Genomic DNA, 22,089 nt, shown 5'->3' with positions numbered 1-22,089 from the left:
AGTAGGATTCCCTGGGCTAGAGAGTTTCTCTCTTTCATTGTGAGTTGTATTGTGTTGGAGGGGGGGTGCACAAAGGGAGGCTCAGCCAATCTCATTGTACACATGTTGTACTCTGACAATAAAGGTTTGCATTGAACTGAATTGAATCAAACCATGAAAATATCTGCATTACATGGGAGCCTCTGAGAAGCATTCAAACCTTAACTGACCATCTAAAACCACATGCTAGGTTTGGGGAAATGTGGGGAAATGTTACCTTTTAAGGGTGAGGTTTGCAGCTTATTAAAAAGAAGCTCCTGACTCATTTTTTTTAACTCTTCAAAGGTTGGCTCCCCTAAAACAACAAACAGTTGGCCTACTCTAGTCTTGTAGAGGACATCATCTGCAGCTATCTCACTGGTTGAGAAAGTCAACTGCAATTGTCTCTTGCAATGTTATTTATCTTTTCTATCCTGCTCCATGGAGTAGAGACTCGGTCTGTGACAGAAAACCACCTGAAGAAACTAGAAGCATTTGAAATTTGGATTTACAGACAGCTGTTACCTATAAGCTGGGTGGACAAAATCACAAATGTGGAGGGGAAAAGATGCCTGGGAAAGCCAAGGGAAATCATCAAAGCCAATAAAGCGAAAGTTAGAATACTTTGGACATGGGATGCAACACCCAGAAAAATACGGCATCCTTCATTTAATCCTCCAAGGAAAGATTGAAGGTAAACAAGGTGCAGGCAGAAGAAGAACATCATGGCTTGAAAATCTAAGGGAGTGGTTTGGACAAAACTCAGCAGCACTTTTCCATGCAGCTGTTAACAAAAATAGGATTGCCAACATGATCGCCAACGTCCGATGACGGATATGGCACAAGAAGAAGTGTTATTTATTCCTGCTTCAAGAGAAAGCTTCAAGACAGTCACTAACATCTTGGAAATTAATCTATCATGCATCATCATCATCATCACCATCATCATCATCATCATCATCATCATCATCTCTATATAACAAAGCACTGATGTATATTGCCTTTTGAAAGACAACTCCTATTTTTTAACAGAGAAGCATATGTGTTTTGCATTGCTCTGCTTGTTCAGTTAATTCCTCCTATTTTATCATAGCCCCATATAATTAACAATAAGACAAAGCTCTTAATCCGTGCAAATTTAAAGCTCCATGTTTAGAAGCAACACACCTGTTACTTCTGATTATCAGTATCTGTCTCCTGATCAGCTTTGAAAAAATCATTTTTAAGCAAGTGAAAACCACATGGCTAGCAGCAAAATAGATTTTTGTATGTTGTCCAGCCAAAATAATTATTAAACCAAAAAAAAAATCTGTAGAGTTAGTTATCTTGGTTTTGCTATTAAAGTATCAGCAAAACAATGAGTATTTGTTGTAACAAAGGAAAAGCAAGATTGCTGGAGTTCAAAGGAACCACAAAGGAATAAGGTCACCAGAATGCCAAGCTATGTCTGAAGAGATCATAAATAAAATTGAACAAGGCGCCCTGTGACCAAGAACATTTCCAAAACAAATTAGGTTAATTATTCATAGCTTGCACGCACAACTATTGTGTTTGGCTAAGTATGCCTAACACCTAAAAAGGGAGTTTTGTTCTTGTGAAGTCAATGTGGGTTAACAGTTATGAGTAAGGAGGCCTGTTTAGGGTCCGGTATTGTAATTTCATTACTCACAATGAAGTTGTTAAATCTATTAAAGGGCCTACAAAAGTGTTCCTTGGCCCAGCAATAGTAGAAGGACGCAGAAATTTAAAGACACGGTACTAAGCGTCAAATTCTTAAAGGTGTCTTAAATCTTCGAGAACTCAAAGTGCTTGTGTCTGAGTGTTCCTCTGTGTGTAGGTACACAACTCTCAAGTGTTGCTTCCTGATCACTGCCTGGATAGGTCCCTACAGTTTTCTTAGCAAGATTTCAGAAGTGGTTTGTCATTGCCTCCTTTCTAGGGTTGAGACAAAGTGACTGGTCCAAGGTAACCAAGCTGTTGTGGCCCGCCAGCTGCCAGCAAAGCTGGCGGCAGACTCAGATGATGAGGAGGTTGCAGAGGAACCTAGGGCAGGTCTGCAGTCTGGGGAAGGCTCTGATGGATGCTCAGCATCGGGCACAGTGATAGAGCCAGGGCCGTCCAACATTTTCCAACCACCAGAGAGGCAGCTGCCTTTGGAGGCTGAGATGAGTGAGGAGGAAGAACAGCTGGGGCGTATTCCAGATGCATGTATGTGCAGAGCAGTTAGGAGAGGGGAACAATGGAGGACAAGGAGTCAACTCGGGAAGCAAATCAAATGTGGACGCTGAATGGCCCCTCCCTGGCTGGGGAATAAATAGAAGGAAAGGGGAGTGATGATCGTAGCAGACAGCAGTTCGTATTTCTGAGGATTTTGCTCATTATGTTTTGTGCCACAAAGACTGCTTGCCAGAAGTTAATTTGCAGCCTTTTAGATGGGAGTTCATAGCCTTGCATTTATCTCAAGGAACTGATAAGGTCTGCTACTGCAGTTAACTCCTTGCAGGACTCTTGCCTGGGCTTTCAGTTTGTGAATGCAATTAATTCACAAGAGGTAAATAAAGAGGTTTTTTTCTTTGTGAGGAATCTATTTCTTGCTTTGGCAAAGGCTAGGTCAGAACACAAGCTGGCTTTGTGTCTAGAACTCAAAGTCTCTAGAGTTCTTGTCTGATGCTTTAAGCAGGACACCAAACTGATTCTTCAATGCAACATCTCTCTCTAAAAATAATTATTTTTCTATCTTGATCACTAAGGTAGTATGATTGCCCGGAAGTCTATGGAGATTCTCAGTCTTCCAGGTCATGGTTGTCCTAAAGATGCTTTTTCAAGAGGCCAATGAACCTTTCTGGTTTTTCTTTGAGGAAGTTTTGCTTCTCATCCAAGAAGCTTCTTCAATACTCTTCAGATAGATGAAGCTAAAGAAGCTTCTTGGAGAAGTGAAATATATTCAAAGATAAACCAGAAAGTCCAATGACCTCTTGGGGAAAAAAAAACACCTTTCGGATTATATGGAGAGAAAATTATGAAAGTTGGAAAAATGTTTTGCTTCTTTGGCAAGACAAGGTGATATTTTCATAATCATTTAGTCATACACATTGCTTGTAAAGGAAAAGGCACTATGATTAGAATTATGGAGCAAAGTGGGTAGGACTAGTAACACATCTGCAGTTTTTCCATCTTATTTTTGAGAGTTGTTATGAAACGGCAATCGGGTTTTCAAACCTAGCAGTTTGAAAGCATGCAAATGTGATAAATAGGTACCACTTTGGTGGGAAATTAACAATGCTCTGTGATGCAAATGCAAGTAGATAAATAGATACCACTTTGGTGGGAAGGTAACAGTGCTCTGTGATGCAAATGTGAGTAGATAAATAGGTACCACTTTGGTGGGAAGGTAACAGTGCTCTGTGATGCAAAAGAGACTAGATAAATTGGTACCACTTTGGTTGGAAGTTAACAATGCTCTGTGATGCAAATGCAACTAGATAAATAGATAACATTTTGGTGGGAGGTTAACAATGCTCTGTGATGTTGTGATGGCCACATGACATGGAAATATCTTTGGACAAGGTTGGCTCAATGGCCTCGAAACAGAAAGGAGTACCAGCCCTAGAGTATGGCTGCGACTAGCAGAGCAAAATCCACAGAGATTCTTTACTTAAGTTCTGATGTGTTTCTTGTCTTAATGCACCAAGAAAGCAGGTAGCTCATTTTCAGGAAATGTGATCAAGAAATATTCACATATCACCAGCAAATAGTTTAAAGGGCTGGGTGTGAAGTAGCTGAGGGTTTCAAGCTATCTGTCTCTTTTCTAGTTCAAGGAACTTACGCATTTTATGATATCACTGTATCTATTACCTTCAGCTTAAAGAACAAGGAAATCACTACTCCTGATTCTGGTATGCCTATGTACATTAAGCTCCATATAAAGCATCAATCTCTGTCTCTCCAAAATTGATACAGGCAGAGATCATCCATTCAGAAAGATTTAAGAATCGCTCTATTTATTAAGAATCCCTCTGGAACAACTTTTTGAAATAAATCTGTTGTTCAGATAAATTCAGCACACATGTCCCCGGGTGGGATTCAGCCGGTTCGGATCGGTTCAGGCGAACTGGGTGTTAATTTTACATCTGGTTCACCAACCGGTCGTTTAAAGCAGGGCTCTCCAACCTTGGCAACTTTAAGACTTGGGGACTTCAACTCCCAAAATCCCTCAGCCAGCAGGCAAGTCTTAAAGTTGCCAAGGTTGGAGACCCCTAGTTTAAAGGACTGGCTGGCCCTGCCCTCCCACTCCACCCCTCCCAGGAATCTCCATGCAGCCCATTTTGGATGCCAGATAAGTGCTGGGCCTGCATGGAGGCTCTGGGAGAGTGTAAAACAGACCTCACAGAAATTCTGGAAGTCCAGAAATGGGCCTGTTTCCGGCCTCCAGATGGCCTCCAGAGCCTGGAGAAGGCCATTTTTCACCCTCCAGCCTCCGGAGCCTGGAGAGGGTAAAAAACAGACCTCCTGGAAGTTCTGGAAGTCTGGAAATTGACCTATTTCTGGCCTTTGGAGGGCCTCAGGAGCCTGGGGGGAGGGTGTTTTTGCCCTCCCAGAGACTCAAGGAAAGCCTCTGGAGTCTGGGGAACAACCCTCCCCATGGTCCAGGAGGCTGAGTAGGCCATGCCCACCCAGCAACTGAGCAAAGAACCAGATGCTAAAGTTTTTCAATCCCACCCCTGCACATGTCCCAGATGTTCTATAACAAAATCAATCAGTTACACACAGGGGCTAATAGATTATAGATAATCCTTGACTTACAACCATAATTGAGCACCACATTTCTGTCCTTAAATGAAACAATGTTTGTTAAGTGAGTTTTGCCCCATTTCTTGCCGCAGTTGGTAAGCGAATGCCTGCCATGGATAAGTCAGTAACCTGGTTGTTAAGTGAATCTGGCTTCTTCACTGACTTTGCTTGTGAGGTCAAAAAAGAGGATCATGTGACCTTGGATCACAGCAACGGTCATAAATATGAACCAAGTGCCAAGCATCTGAATTTTTGATCATATGGTTATGGAGATGCTGCAGAGGTCATAACTGTGAAAAATGGTCATAAGTCACATTTTTCAGTGCTGTTGTAACTTGAATGGTCACCAAATGAACTGTTGTAAGTCGAGGACTATGTGTAATTAACAAAAGGATTTGTTAACATGATCAGCAGTGTTCTTACCCAGATCCATTTGCTAAATACTAATGTTTTAGCAGTTGATGCAAAATAAAAAGGCTGGGAAGAAATCCTACTAGATGTAGTAACTTCTATTTACCTAATGATGTATATAAAAATCCAAACTATTCTCATAAGGTACGACAGACAGCCATAGCAATAATACTTAGACTTTTATACCAAATACACAGACCCTCTATGGAAAGCGAGCCTGATTGTGGTTTTTTTTTTCTTTTAAATGATGCAACTCTTTTTCTCTTCTATGTTAGTTTTCTATTTGCAAGATTTGTTGCTAACAATGTGTGAAAAATCACTACTGATGTGAATCATATGATTACGAAGCAGAACAGCCCCAGACAGCTTGAATTAATTGGTTCTATAATGTACACAACAAAAGATTTATATAAATATGATTACACACAAACACACACACACACACACCAAACAAACAGCAGGGGAAAATCACATACCACTGTCTGTGTTAAAATTTTCATGCCTGGGAGAGACATGAGAACAAAGTCAGCCAATGAATAGCAACTAAGTCAGCCAATGGGAGCTTAAACAGATCTGAATCTGTGCAGAGAATTGAAACAGAAACTTAAACAGTCTGCTGCTCTGAGAAGTAAACTAGCAGTCTGTCTGGGCTTGTCTGCTGAAACGAAGCTAACTGTTTGTGTTTGCCTGTGACTCTCCTGCCTTGTGTTTACTTGGAAGAACCACCTGTTGGTATTGTACATTTATTCATCTATTATTATGTATATGAAGAAATTAATGAATCCAGCTGAATCAGTTATCTGTGTGTGCTTTCTGGATTTGATTTTTCTGCAACAGACTCTGACAGCCTGAAACACTATCAAACTTCTGCCTTCTCTTTTCCTTATTTTCATTCTCCTCTTATCATCTTCCCTTGCAAAGGCAGAGGTGGGAATCTGGAAGCTTTCATTGATAGACCAAGAAATAGCTTTCTAAATTTTTAAATTCAATATGTATCTCCATCAACTATTTATAATTGAGTCTTTTCATACTGGACAAAATGAAACAATAAATATTAGAAGTTGTAACAATTAAGCATCACATTGGTTCTCTAAGCACATGGGTGTGTGCACCCATGTATTCATGCTCATGTTTTCCTGCAAAACTTCCCATGCCTCGGGGACCCTGCTATGATTCCAATCAAAAGAGCTTTTGATCCTCGTGGTAATTCTTTAACACAAAGATGATGCTAAGCAGATCATTCAACGTACAGATTTTCCTTAAAGTCAGGACAAGGGAGTTTAAAAACTGAAGATAAACTATAGGAGGAAGAGAGGGAATGAGTTACTCAGTCATAACTCATTCCCTCTCTTCCTCTCACAGTTTAATTTCAGCTTTTAAACTCCCTTGTCCTGACTTTAAGGAAAATCTGTACGTTGAATGATGCATACTGAGTATGTATGTATGCATGTATTTGTGTGTTTGTGTGTGTGTGTGTGTATAGATAGATAGATAGATAGATAGATAGATAGATAGATAGATAGATGATAGATAGATAGATGATAGATAGATAGATGATAGATAGATGATAGATGATAGATAGATAGATAGATAGATAGATAGATAGATAGATAGATAGATAGATAGATGATGGATGGATGGATGGAAGAGGACGAGCAAGAGGGAGAGCAAGAGGGGGAGAGGGGATCAATGGTGGGTTTGTACTGATTTTACTACCAGTTCACTCATGTGTCCATGCACACTCTTGCATCTGTGTGACACTTCTGCGCATGCACAGAAGCTTCCAAATGGGTGGGCGGAACCTCCTGACGCCGCCACAACCAGTTCGGCTGAATCAGGCCAAACTGGGAGCAACCCACCTCTGGAGGGGATGGATGAATGGAGGGAGGGAGGGAGACACAAAGAGAGAAAGAGAGACAGACAGAGAGAGACAGAGAGACACAGAGAGAGAGACAGAGAGACAGAGAGAGAGAAACAGAGAGAGAAACAGACAGAGAGAGAGAAACAGAGGGAGAGACCTTAGCTGCAGACTAGTACCAGAATTACTGGAAGTAGAGTTTTGAAGGAAGTGTGAATTTTGTCATACCAGTTTTTGATATTCCAAGCAGGGATTCAAATTATGCTACTTTAAGTATATAATAATGAGGTTTTGGAGATGGATGGATATCAGAAGCTGTTGAAAAAGGAACAGTAAATTGGACTTGCAGCTTGAGCAAAATCACTCAATTTGTCATAGGCATGAACACTCAATGAAAACCGTTGTTTCTTTTTTTTTCTTTTTGATTTAATTGCATGATCATCTATGACCCAGAAAGTTACAAACTTTCTAAGGAGAAACTCCAGTAGATGAGCTGTTGGCTATCTATGTCAATGTATTAATTCAGTGTCTCTTGAAACATTTCAATGGAGACACACACTCCAAATGTTGTGGCATCTCCATTTTTTCCCCATCAGGCATTAAATTAACTATAATTAATTAAACCATGTTCTTAATACTGTGAATAATAATAATAATAATAATAATAATAATAATAATAATAATAATAATAATAATAATAATAATAATAATAATAATAATAATAATAATAATAATGAGAAGGAGAAGGAGAAGGAGAAGGAGAAGGAGAAGGAGAAGGAGAAGGAGAAGAAGAAGAAGAAGAAGAAGAAGAAGAAGAAGAAGAAGAAGAAGAAGAAGAAGAAGAAGAAGAAGAAGAAGAAGAAGAAGAAGAAGAAGAAGAAGAATGAGTAGATAGGCACTGCCATGAGATCTCACTGGAAATGTGTCAGCCTCTGCTTTGCTGCTTGCTTTTGGCTGCCATTGAAATGGGTGGGGGGGAGATAATATGGTATTTGGGAGTTGAAGCTTAAGCACAGGAGTGAATGAAGAAGGGAGTGATTTTCTCACCATCTACTGCGCATGCTGCAGATAGTGGAATTGCCGCCAAGGCCAACCGTCCGGCATACCAACCTGATGATGGGTTTTGAAGCTGCAGCCCACATGACACCTGTGGGGTGTGGGGATTGGACTGGTGGTTGGGGTTACTAGGGGGAAGGAGTTGGGTCACATATTGATATCTATGATTACGCGCGCTTTTGCCTCAGATCTTGCTTTGCTAGCTGCTTTCTACTCATAACCACTAAAAGTACTCTTAATTCTGAAAAATGGAGTTGCATGGTTTCTTTCTTGGTTACTGATGGAGGCTGCCCTGACAGTATGGTTCATTGACATTGCAATACCTGGTGATGCATGAATTGAAGATAAACAGCAAGAAAAAATCTCAAAATACCAGGACTTGCAAATTGAGGTTGAGCGACTGTGGAAAAAGAAATCATGTATTGTCCCAATTGTAGTTGGAGCCCTTGGAGCAATACTTAAAGGGCTACCTCGCTATTTGAAAATTCTAAATTTACCTGACTTGAACATTCTGACTCTACAAAAAACCACCCTACTTGGAACAACTTATATCCTCCAACATTACCTTAACAGTTCCTAGGTCCTTTGTTAGGACTCAAGCTGTTGAGCTACCAACCAGCCCCAAAGGCTGTGAATCTCACCAAAGATTAACAACAACAACAACAACAACAACAACAATAATAATAATAATAACAATAACAATAACAACAACAACAATAATAATCCGTTGTTGCTGGTCCCAAGCCCGGATGAGAAAGGAGGAGGGTTGGGGTCAGGCTGGCAACCTGGCCCCATAAAAACTCGCCAACCCATACAATATGGTGAAAGAAATGACTAAAAATTCTATATCGCATCGGTCGTCGCGTGGGTTAACAAGGGCCGCGGCGGATGTTGAGGTCCCTGGGCATCCGTTGACAAGTGGGCTACAAGTGGACCAGCCAACAAAAAACAAAAAACAGGCCCAATGGGCCAACTGAAAGTTCAGAAACGAACTTCCGGTGGACCCATTGGGCCTGTTTTCGTCCTCCCCAGGCTACGAAGACTTTCCTGAAGCCTGGGGAGAGCAAAAATTGCCTTCCCTGGCCCTTCAGAAGACCAAAAATCAGCTGGCTATCACACACATACACCGGAGCTGATGGCTCGCGTGCCAACAGATATGGCTCTGTGCCATAGGTTTGCCATTATGGATCGATCTATCTATCTATCTATCTATCTATCTATCTATCTATCTATCTATCTATCTATCTATCTATCTATCTACTATATCATCTGTCTGTCTGTCTGTCTGTCTATCTATCCCACAGGAAAATATACCACTATATCTATATATAGGGAGAGAAAAATTCCAGCAATCCATGTCAGTTTATTTTTGAACTTCTTCTTAAAATGCAGAGAGCTATGGAGTGAATTATCAATGGTGTCACCTCTCTTATTTACCTGGAGACCTTGGCCCTTGTTGAGACATCTGAAAATCCATTCTGTAGCATTATCCTCCCACTTAATTGGTTTCTAAGTCAACGTTGCTTTGCTGAAAATCTGAATTAAATTGGCCCGCCAGTCACAACACTTGGAGAGGCCAGAGGTGATTATCTATTAGGGTCATATGGATTTGTGGGTAGCTCACTTATGCACAAAATGGATTGCAAACCACGCTGGTGGCAATTAGATATGCACTGATATAAGTCACTCGTTCATGTAAGCGAGCACTGGAGGAAGAAATGAGAAAAGGGATCAAATCACAACCTCCCTCTTTCAGCACTCTGGATCTGCAGCCATCTAACCTGTCTGGTTTGGATAAAGTGAGAAGATCTTCTATGTCCCAGGCCTGGCCTGACTACTGTCAGCTAACCTTTTGGTGATTTGAAGAGTCAACCAGTGATGTATCCCTAATGCAGAAGACTTTGCATCTGTTGCATTCCCTGTTTTCCTCGACCTATGACCAGGGATTCCCTCGCTGACAGCTAGCAACAGCCGACGTTCCTTGCCCCGTTCGGCAAGCTCCTCCCGGGTTACCACCTCTCCTGGCCTTCCCCCATTCAGGCCAGTCCTATCCTGACCACCATTCCGAGGCACCTGTCTCAAGCCCGCCTTCGGCCACGCCCCCTTGGCCCAGCCTACCTGTTCCGCAGTCTCCTCCTCCTCTGGAAGTAGGCCCAAAAGATGGTGCCCGGAGCTCCACTCCCTTCCGGGAGGAGCTTCCACGGGCACCACCTCCTTCTCCGACGGTCTGCCCTGTTCTGAGGCGTTCTGGGCGGGTCCGGCGCCGCCCAGCATATTTGCGTGATTACGCATGCGCCACCACCACGCATGTGCCCTCGCTGGGGGGGGGAAGGAGTGTTGCATTCCCTGTTTTCCTCGACCTACAACCGGGGATTCCCTCGCTGACAGCTAGCAACAGCCAAGCCGCGTCTTAGCCAATCAGACGCAGCCTGGCTGTAGGCGGGCTGTTCCTGCCTCCCGATTGGTTTCCCTGCCTGACAGCTCTCGTATAAATAGCTGTCAGGCAGGGGAACGTTTGCTTCTCTCCTGTACTGTTGCGTTCTGTCTGTTTGCAATAAAGAGTTATACTTTACCTCAGCTGTGTCCAGCCTCGTCCTTCGCCCACCATTCAGCAGCATCGTCATGTTGATGTCTGGCTGATGCTATTAATCCCCGGTATGGATATCATTTGCCCATATTGAAAAATAATCTGTTGACCTCTCAGCCAGAGTAGAGGCCAATTAATCTCTTTTTTTCTGGGGAAGAAACAGACTAGCACTCTGGCCATCACACACATCAAATAATGAAATGGATTCTCTCAAATCTGCCCTTGACCTCAGTCTATCTATGGCCACATCTCTTGTTTCTGCCTCTCGATTCCTGTTTGCTTGACCCTATACACCCTCGGTGGGAATTCCACCCAGTTAGACGACCAATACTACCTTGTTAGTTGGCTGTTGCATTAATTCTACCCCATCCACATTCCTCCACCAGCCTGTTGTAAATTGACAGCAGATCGGAAGATCAGATTAATACATTCTTGATTTACTAGTTTTCCTTCCATTAGCATAAGTTAAGAAATGGCTAAGGGTAGGATACATACAAGTACCAGCAGGGCTGAGTCATTAACAGATCATAAAAAGTTATAAACACTATAACTATGAGGCATTACAAAGCATTACCGAAAAGACTGATTTAATCTTGAATTTAGTCTTTCAACTCTCCTACAAATCCCATGTTACTAACTGAACTGGGAGGTTTATTTTCCCTTCTTTTCAAACTGGCATCCCAACAACAATTCCATCACCAATTAGTGAAGTAATAAAAACCCAAGAAAACAGGCAAAATTTTCTTATGTGTTTACTGAGGAAAGGATATTTTTCATCCAAATATTAAAGATTTTCCCCCTATCCTCTCTCAAATGTTGTTATGATTTCATTGATGGGTCTATTCAGTGGTGGGAGTCCGACAGTTTAACAACTGGTTTGGTGCTCGCATGCTTTGCCTCAACTGGTCCAAACCGGCTGAATCCCATTCCTTTCAGACCTAATTAATCAACCCATTAACTAGTGATAGAAACTTCTCCAAAGGAAAGCAAAACAATCTAATTCTGCAGCCTCAACAATTTTCTCATTTACACGCTCATTTCATTTGTTATAATTTCCCTACATGTTGTCTTTTAATAGCTTCTATAGCTGCTACCGAAATAAAATTCATCGTAATTTAATTCAGAAAATTTCAGGTCAAGGAAAGGGGGGGGGGGTAGGACTGAGGGAGGGGGGGAGACAAGAATAGACTCGTATAGAAGTGAACTGTTAAAAATGCACCAGAAAGCAAATGGCAAATTTTAAAAATGATGTTATGCTGCATTTCATTTTAAGTACCAAATCTTTCCTCTACCCCCAACCCCAAATGATGCAAGATTCCAAGAAAAGCTTTTTTTGTTCTAGAAAATAAAAAGAAGAAGAAGAAATACAGTACAGGCAAAAATATTGCAATTTTGTTCCTGAGATCAATAATCTCGGGTTTGAAATGAGATGTTCTGATTTCCCCCCCCCCTTTTTTTTTTTTTACCCTTCTGCAACAGCTGCAAAAGGGCGAAAATAAAGCTGGACACTTGTCATTCTTTTTAAAAAATTCAGCATTCAAGGAATCTGGCACGATTAAGACTGTTTTACGACAAAGGGAATGAACGCTTTGGCCATTGTGACTGAGGTGTACATCTTTGTCATTGGGTTTCCCAAAGACAACTGAACACATTAATGAGGAAGCACATTAATGCTTCATTCTGGGATTCTGGGTTCCATTTAAAACCCTGAATCCATTGAATTCACCCCATATCACATGCACGTTAATCAGTATGTGTAGATAACTTATCTTGTGGGTTCATAGGGAGCTCATACACAATAATCTTTGAAGGACAATTATTTCCTTCTAGCTAACCCTGGACATCTTTAACATAATGATGATTAAGAGAATTATAATAGCAAAAAAAAAAGGTATATGGCTATATATATATTTAAAGGAAATAGATCCTCTCTTCAGTTTAGTTTTGTTTTGAACTAGGTTATATATTGATTTATTTTTCTAGCTTTAAAAGAATGCTGTTTTAATTCTTTTAACTGATCCCCCCCCCACTGTTGTCAGTTAATGCAGTCATAAATGAAGCCTGCCCCAACCCAGTGAAAATTGTGTGCAGATGTCTAGGTACGCATCACTGAAGTCATTATTAGTAGCAGTGGTACTGGTTTAATTTAAGATTCTACCTTTCCATCCAGCAAGTCCAAACTCGAGTGGAAAGGGCTTAAAATCTAACTTTATACGGGCCGATCAAGACATCAATGGGGCTCAGTAAAGCCTCCCATTGGGAGCATCAGATCAATTGAAATTCTCAGTCAACGTCCTTCCCCCATTTTCTTCCAACTGACCTCTTGCCAAGTCTACTGGACATGGGGCTCCCTACTGCAAATTGGAGTGTTGTGAGTGTTGTGTTTGCCCCTACCATTTTCCATATGCTCTGCCTCACCAACACTGCCATCCGGCGTTGTCCTTTCGTAGTTGTCCTCTGGGAGTGGAAGGGCACCCAGCCTTGGGCCTGAAGAACTCTTACTGCTTGGCGTTTCAGATTCCTCCAGACCGCTGTCATAGCAACTCTGCAAAGACCCTTGATGTGGGTCTTGAGGCTGACTCACAACTGAAAACGTCACTCTACGGAACGGCTGCAAGAGAAAAGATTCTGGATGTCACTTGAAAAGTAAGGTCTTGGAGAACGCCACTCTTAATCATTTCTATTATTTATTTACTTATTTTTTTTAAAAAAAATGCCTCTTGTCAAACACAGTTGAGCCCCCACTGTAGAAACTTATAACAGCTACGAACTGTGGTTAGTAGAATGTCAATGATGTACTGTATTTTTCAGAGTATAAGACACACCTTTTTACCCCCTAAAAGAGGGTTAAAATTTGGGTGTGTCTTATACATTGAATGTTTCCAATCCACCCACTGGCCCCCACACCCTTTGCCTCCCAGCAATTTACCACCTTGGAGAAAATGGGGAAAATGGAGCTTGCGGAGGCGGCAATACGCTATGGCAATCCCTGCAGCCTGAAACAGCTGAAATTGAAAGTGAAACTTTGCTGCATGGAGGCAAATTGGTGGGAGGCAGAGGCAGATTTTTGTCTTATGCTAATCAGACTGTTTGCTGCAAGGAAGTAAGTCAATAACTATAAATGCCTATAGAATGTTCAAATTTTAGACTTACTTTTAAAAAGTCTGCTTTATTATTGTTCTAGACAGCTTAACAAAATGAAGAAGCTTTTTAAAATAAATACTTGATCAGAACAGGCCCAGTGCTATTGTATCTTCTTTTAAATAGCAGAGAATAACTATACTTCCAGAAAGTCACATCAATTTTAACAGAATCTGTACAAGTATAGTCTGAAATGTAACACTACAAAAAGTGTATATTGTCTGTACTGTTTGCTGTTTGTTTCAAGGAGGCAAATTGCTGGGAGGTAGAGGCAGATTTCCCCCCCCCCCTTGTTTTCCTCCCCAAAAGCTAGGTGCGTCTTATACTTCGGAGTGTCTTATACTCCACAAAATACGGTACATACATCTGCATTGGCATTTTGAGCAATTTTGCAAATTTTTACAGATTTGCAAAGCGTGTGTGTGTGTCTGTGTGTGTATGTGTGTACTGAAGGTTGGATGCTTAACAGCTCAAGAGCAACTGACTCCATTCGGTTTTCTCAAAATGCCAGGGGACATTTAAGAATTTTTAAGGAACAGTTTTGGAACTGTTAAAAAGTTCTGTGTTATAGACTGCAGATAGATGACACTCTTTTGAAGACAACAAAGTCCACATTTTGGACAGGGAGGACCGCTGGTTTGAAAGAGGGGTCAAAGAGGTCATCTCTATCAAAATTGCCCTCTCTCAAAGCGGGGGAAGGATATCGTCTATCTCCAGTCTACAACACAACCCCTTTCAACAGTTCCAAGAAGGCTCCATACCCATTTGCATTATTCAGGTGACCCTGAGGAAACAGACAAATCACCAAGTGGCCTCAACGACTCTCTGAAAACAACAAAAATGACCAACTGTCTGCAAGGAATATAAATTCTTCCATTCCCCACCATCCAGCCAGAGCTGAAGAAGCTTCTTGGATGAGAAGTGAAATGTCTTCAAAAAAAATCAGAAAGTCTAGGTGCCTCTTGAAAAATCACCCTTGGGACACTGTTAGGAAATCTGTCCTTAATTCCAGTTCCTTGCCAGTTGCCAATTGAGCATTTACTGTTGTTGATGTGAGCTCCCTAGAGTTATGATGATGAGATGGGTGGCTGTATAAAAGTATAAATATATGCATATCTCTATCTCTATATCTATTTCTGTCTCTCTTTGTGTGTGTGTGTCTCTCTCTCTGTCTATCTGTATCTGTCTATCTGTCTGTCTGTCTGTCTGTCTGTCTGTCTCTCTCTATCCATCCATCCATCCATCTATCATCTATCTATGTGTGCTTTATTTTATTTGTTAAATTTATTTGCTGCCTATCTCTTTGTGGGCTATTCTAAGCTGCTTATGAGAGTAAAAACAGAGCAATAAAAAGAAGTATAAACATAACAGTAGCAAAATAGCAAGACTAAAAAATAAATGATGAAAATACAGTAATACAAGAATAACAGAAGGGTGAAGGGAAGCAGGGAATGTTGGGGCAGGGAGGTAGTCTTTACAGGTAGTCCTCAACTTACAACAGTTTGTTTAGTGATCATTCAAAGTTACAACGACACTGAAAAAAGTGAACCTTGACCTGTTTTTCACACTTATGAGCATTGCAGCATCTGCATGGCCATACAATCAAAATTCATATTTATGACGGTTGCAGCATCCCGGCGTCATGTGATCTCCTTTTGGGACTTTCCGACAAGCAAAGTCAAGGGGGAAGCCTGATTCACTTAACAACCGCACTGCTTCACTTAACAGCCATGGTGGCCCTGTGGTTAGAACGCGGCACTGCCGGCTACTTCTGCCTTATCGCAGAATGAGGACCCAGATTGTTGGGGGCAATAGGCTAAAACCGCTTAGAGAGGGCTGTAAAAGAACTGTGAAGCAGTATATAAGTGCTAACTGTGGCAAGAAAGGTCGTAAAAAGAGGCAAAACCCGTTGAACAAATGGCTCACTTAGCAACAGAAATCTGGGGCTCAATTGTGGTCGTAAATTGAGGATTACCTGTAGCCCCTCCAGAATTGAATGCCCCCATTGTGTCCCAGGGCCAATCACTAGAGCCAGGCCTTCGAGTTCTTATGGAAGGATAGGAAGGAGTGGCAGATTTCACCCTGGATATAGAATATTCCAGAGGATAGGTGCTATGTCCACAAATCTTGATTATGTGACTATAGGATGCTGCAACTTTTATACATGTGTGAGCCACTTGCCAAGCATGCAAATCACAAACATGTGTATTGCAGAGGTGGTGCCACAATCATAACTGGTTTGTAAGTCACATTTTCCCACAACAGAAATGATTGTGAAGTGAACGGCCGTAAGTCGAGGATTATCTTTAGGTGCCCACTGTGTTTTCCAACTCCTTGGAAATGAAAGGAATAACATGAGCCAGTCATTCCATTCATTCTGTCTACGTCAGGCCTGCAGCCATCTTTTCTTTTGGATCTTTGGCCTGCAACACTTTCTATTATTCTACTATGGCATTTTCTATTGTGGGAAAATGGGAGGGGAGATTGTATGGAGTTAGATGATATGTAACCATAACAAAATTCTTTCTAGAAAGCCAAGGTCATCCTTTGTCTTTGCACCTCTGCACCTGACTGGAACTGGATGGGTGGAAACTGCCAGCTGGCAGTGGGAAATTGGACCATGTGATGGACCTGTGTGTGGGGGGGCAAGATCTTGAATTTCCAACTGGGTGGGGAAAACCAGGAAGCTTTCACATTCGGGTTTTCCCAGTTGTGCCAACATGGCTCTCTTAATAAATTGGAACTTTGAGCAATGCTTTTCCTCGGACTCTGATTTAATTTTGGATGCTATTTGGAATTCTGGCAGTCAAATTTTCTATGAATGTCACTCAAGGATTGTGATGGTGTGGATATCTTTGGATTTTAATTCCAGCCCACTGTTCATGAGTCATACTCATGGATGCCAAGAGATGTAATGCAATCACAACAGAATCTCTACTCCTGCCCTAAAGAGCAGATGCTTCTTGGGTGGTTTGTTAGCAATCTTTAGCAAGAAGCAATGGATAGAAACTCATCAAAGAGAGACGCAACTTGGAACTAAGGAGAAATTTCCTGACAGTGAGAACAATTAATCAGTGGAACAACTTGCCTCCAGAAGTTGTGAATGCTGGAAGTTTTTAAGAAGAGATTGGGCAACTGTTTGTCTGAAATGGTATAGGGCAGTGATGGCAAATGTTTTTCTGCTCGGGTGCCAAAAGGGCATGCACAATACCACGTATGTGTGTGCCAGGGGTGGGTTCCTGCCAGTTCTAACCTCTTCTATAGAAGAGGTTCCACAAATCTGCCATACTGTTTAGAACCGGTTCCAGCTTGCTCCCCCCGCCCATCTGCACATCACCAAGATGAAGAGCGAGAGGAGGAATTCTGGGAGTTGAAGTCCACAAGTCTTAAAGCTGTCAACTTTGAACACCCCTGGTGTTTTTCCCCTAAAGGGTTAGGGGTGCAAGGGTCTTGTCACTTGACAGCTTTAAGACTTGCACACTTCAATGCCAGAGTTCCTGAGCCAACATGACTGGAGGAGGAATTCTGGGAGTTGAAGTCCACAAGTCTTAAAGCTGTCAAGTTTGAACACCTCTGGGTTTTTTTTTCTAAAGGGTTAGGTGTGCAAAGGTCTTGTAACTTGACAGCTTTAAGACTTGCATGCTTCAAATGCCAGAGTTTCTGAGCCAACATTTTGGTTGCTAAGCAAGAGTGTTGTTAAGTGAGTTTCACCACATTTTACAAGTTGGCCACTCCCACCTGGTCACATGACTGCCAAGCCACTCCCACCCAGTCATATGGCCAGCAAGCCACTCCCACAAAGCAGGCCACACCTACAGAAGAGGTTCTAAAATTTTTTGAAACCCACCACTGGTGTGTGCCCACACCCATAATGCAATGCCCTCCTCTCCACGCATGTGTGCACAACCCCCATGTGCTTCACACACACACACACACACACACACACACACACACGCACACAGGCCTTACTGAAGCCTTCAAACTTCTGGTAGGCCCATTGGTCCAATTTTTCGCCCTCCCCAGGCTTTAGGGGGGGGGGAAATGGCCCAATTGGTAAACCAGAAGTTTGTTTCTGAACTTCCGGTAGGCCTGTTGCACCTGTTGTTCGCCATCCACAGACTCCGGAGGCTTTCCTGAAGCCTGGGGAGGGTGAAAACAGGTTTGCCCTCAGATATGGCTCTATGTGCCACCTGTGGCAGGCGTTCCATAGGTTTGCCATCACAGGTATAGGGTTTCTTGCCTGAGCAGGGGGTTGGACTAGAAGACCTCCAAGGTTCTTTAAAACTCTGTTATTCTCTTTCATTGGTGTGATATCTGAAGTGCCCTAAGAGTTGTCTCATGGGTTTGGACAACTTTATTGTCTAAGCCGCAATGGAAATCCTTCAAAACGCATCCTCTTTTTTCAAATATATCACATATGTTATGCCGTCCCTCCCAGACATTCAAACTTCATGTCTTCCCATCACCCACAGGTGCAGCTGGAGGGATCCATGAAACAGCTGGTTGATGTGTTAAAATAACACAAAGAGAAGTGTGTGCGTTTTTTTTCCAGGGTCTGGGATTAAAGCTGTCACAGATTTCAGACGATGGAAATTGTATAAATCTTATGTGAATAAAGTCCTGAACGATGCTAGACATTACAGATGCTATAACTGTTGCAGTATGGTCTGGGCTGTCAGTACCACTACCCTACACTTGGGCATTTTAAAAACCAACATCTGTGGTTTGGACAGCCCGACCACATCAGGGACCTCAAAGAGCAGAAAATTGTGGTGGGGGGAGGGAGAAAAAAATGAAAATGTTTCTGTTCCTTCATTCCTTCCCATAAAAGTTATCCCTGCTAGAAATGATGGGGTGTTCCAACCGAGGCTTCCCAAGGGCATGAAGCAAACTCCTGGTCCTGACAAAAAACCCTTTTATAAATTAGCTGTGAATTCTGCTCATTCACATCCAGCAAAGTCTTTTAAGGGAGGATTTACAGTCACAGACCTTATCTGGCTTGGAGAGCTGCCAGACCCGGTATCCGCAAAACTTGGCAAGAGGTCTCGGAGAGTCACGAACCATTTAAGCGAACTAATTGTCTCCTGCAAACTCCACTCCCCCTTTGCTCCTTTTTTATTTCCTCTGGGAGGGATCATTCATCGTCCACCTGTGGCCTTACTCCCAAGTCGACCCCTGTTCTTTAGTTGTTACCTTCGTCTGGCAACTCTGCATATGCGCACACGAGGAACAGGCTCCAACTGTTCGTCTGCCTCACTGATGTCTGACTCTGAAGGCAACTGATAACTGGCATAAGACTCTGGCCCCCTCTCTGTCTCCAACGCAGAGTCCTCATCAGAGCCTTCCCCAGGCTCCAGGACTGGCCCATGTTCCTCCCCAACATCATCACTGTCCAAATTTGCTGCCAGCTCTGCTGGCCACTGGTGAGCCACAACATGGTTTTTTTGCCAGTTTGCTTAATAAAGCTTTCAAGATCCTGATGCCACCAATTGACACCACAAGCTTCCACCTGGACATATCCATGCATTAATTATGATTTTGGAATTATGTTCATTCAAAAATGCCAATGTCTGAAGACCTAACTGACACTCTAGGACAGGGGTGCCAAACTCAAGGCCTGGGGATTGGATCTGGCCTGCAGGCCTGCCCTGGAAACAGCAAAGGACTTGCCTGCAGTGCCTCTGCCAGCAAAAAGAGAGGTTTGGAGAGCCGCACACGGCTCTCTCCGAGCTCCATTTTCATTGGCAGTGGGTTCCAGGAGGCCATCACAGCTGAAAACAGAACTCCGGAGCACGTTTTCATTGGCAGAGCACTCGGGCCACCACAGGCGCCCTGACACAAGTGATGTCAAGCTGGCCATGCCCACCCTGACCACCTCCACCCCAGCCCCCTGAGGGCAAGCACAACCCTGATGGGGCCCTCAATGAAATTGAGTTTGACACCCCTGCTCTAGTCTCCAACACTGAAGGTGTAGGGAAGACTCATCAAAGATCCTTCCCAGCATTTAGCAAATAGTAAGAACAACCTTATTGAAAAGGGGACACAACAGTTTGGAAACATGTTAGCAGTGGTGGGTTGCAGGCGGTACGTCCCAGTACAGGCATACCGGAGCCTGGCTGGAACACCGGGTACCATTCCGGTACGGTGCTCTGGAGGGCCCACCTGCCCGCCCATGCTCTTTATGTGTCCTTTAAAGCATTTGGCGCTTCCACACATAGTGTGTGCAGCGCATGCGCGACATTCCGCCGAGCAGCTGGAACATCGTGGAGGCTTGCAAAGGCATCACTGGAAGATAAGACGAATGTTCGTGCCGCGTGTATTCACATGGATGCCATCGGGCCCCGTTGCAACCGTACCGGTTGCAATGGGATCCGGAACCCACCACTGCATCTTAGCCATTCTGGCTGGTGATAGATTGCCAAAGTGTTGGAGGTATGGGTGCAAACAGGGAACATTCTACCACATGTGGTGGACTTGTCCCAAGGTTGGAAAATACTGGCGTAAGATAAGGAAGTGGCTAGAAAAGATAACTGAGCAAAGGATAGAGCTGAAGCCGAAATTGTTTATCCTGGGAATCTTTAATGAGAAAATGGAGAAAATATTACAATACATAATATTGCACATATTAACTGCAAGTAGAATCATACTAGCATAGAACTGGAAACAATCAGATACTGCCCCAGACCCGATTATAAGAAGGAAAATCTATGAATGTGCAGAAATGGATAGTCTGTCTGTGGAAATGAAGGAGAGGGAAGAAACCGAGTACTATCAAATTAGTACAAATTAGCATTAGAATAGATGGTATTCCTGGATGAAAGTAAATGCCAAACTTAAGGCATAAAGTGTAAATGTATAAACATATAGAGAGTATCTAAATAAGGATATAACTTAGAATAATATAGAAATAGATTTTTTGGTAAATAGGATTGTTATGGAAAATATGGATACCGATATGGAAAAGCTGTTACAAGTATAAATTTGTGTTTTGTTTTTTGTCTTTTAAATGTTGAAAATTTAATAAATACTATTTAAAAAAAGAAAAGGCGACACAACAATTTAAGCTCCACTCCATATTTAGGGGAAAATAAGTTTCACACAAGGGATGATATAATCGTGTGCACTTTCAATTCATCAACTTCTCAGCCAACTTGGGTGGTTTGTACTACTCTAGATATGAACCAATTCTCCAAAGCACCTGAGGGCAAAACAAGACACAACAGATGGAAACTTATCAAAGAGAGATCCAACCCAGATCTACAGAAAAATGCCTCCTGATTAATTGTTCTCACAATTAAGTGAGAATAATTCATCAGTGGAACGGCTTGCCTTCAGAAGTTGTGGGTGAGCTACCATGGAGGTTTTGAAGAAGTGAGTGAACAGCCATTTGTCTGACATGATATAGGACCATGATGGCAAACTTCTGTGGGCACATGAGCCATCACCCCATCTCAGCTCCATTGCGCATACACAAGCACCTCCTGCCAGCCAGCTGATTTTCAGGTCTTTGCCACCCATGCGTGGGGGGCAGGGCACATGTGGGAGCACATGTGCATATGCAGGGGGCAGGGGTCATGTGGGCATGTGTGGGGCGCAGTAGTACAGTGGTGGGTTGCAGGCGGTACACCCCAGTATGGGTGTACTGGAGCCTGCCCGGAGCACTGGATAACGGCCCATCTGCCTCCCCGAGCTCCTTACCTGGCTTTTAAGTCTCCGGCGGTTCTGCGCATGCACACGGCACGTACAGCCCCTGCGTGATGCTCTGCTGAGCAGTTGGAGCGTCGCGGAGGCTCGCGGAAGCATCCATGTGGACAACGCCGGGCCCGTTCCAACCATACCGGTTGGAACGGGATCCGGAAACCACCACTGCAGTGGGAGCACAAGGGGATGCAGTGCTCCAGGAATGGGTTGCTGCTGGCATTACTGCCGGTTTGGTGCATGCACAATTTTGCTCTGTGCGCATGCGCAGTTGTCCATAAATAGGTCTGTGCATGCACAGAACATTTCAAAATGAAATTAAAAAAACATGTCGGGCTGACCAGGGAAATGGTTCAGAGGTGTGGCAGGCCTGGGTTGCTGTCAGTTTCGGCGACTCAGGCCAGCAAACCGCTACCGGTTCAGCTGAACTAGTCCGAACCAGTAGGAGCCCACCTCTGTGAATACGAAGCTAAAAACTTTCTATTGTGGAGCATGGAGGCTTTTAGAAAAATAAATAAAGATATTTGGA

General features: G+C 42.9%; 1 protein-coding gene across 1 annotated transcript in view; it reads right to left on the bottom strand.

The window, feature by feature from the left end:
* Positions 1-12,183: 12,183 nt before the first annotated feature.
* The window catches only part of PCDH7 (protocadherin 7), a gene marked incomplete at both ends in the record, with an annotated part of 312,585 nt that continues 302,679 nt past the window's right edge, over positions 12,184-22,089 (bottom strand). The window contains 2 exons of the mRNA XM_081959719.1: positions 12,184-12,200; positions 13,140-13,332. Coding sequence (XP_081815845.1) covers positions 12,184-12,200; positions 13,140-13,332 — 210 coding nt within the window. The remainder of the gene's footprint in view (positions 12,201-13,139; positions 13,333-22,089) is intronic.

This window comes from Natrix helvetica, assembly GCF_964273705.1.
Source record: "Natrix helvetica genome assembly, chromosome: 7".
NCBI classification, from domain to species: domain Eukaryota; kingdom Metazoa; phylum Chordata; class Lepidosauria; order Squamata; family Natricidae; genus Natrix; species Natrix helvetica.
This window is presented reverse-complemented; position numbering and strand designations above follow the sequence as displayed.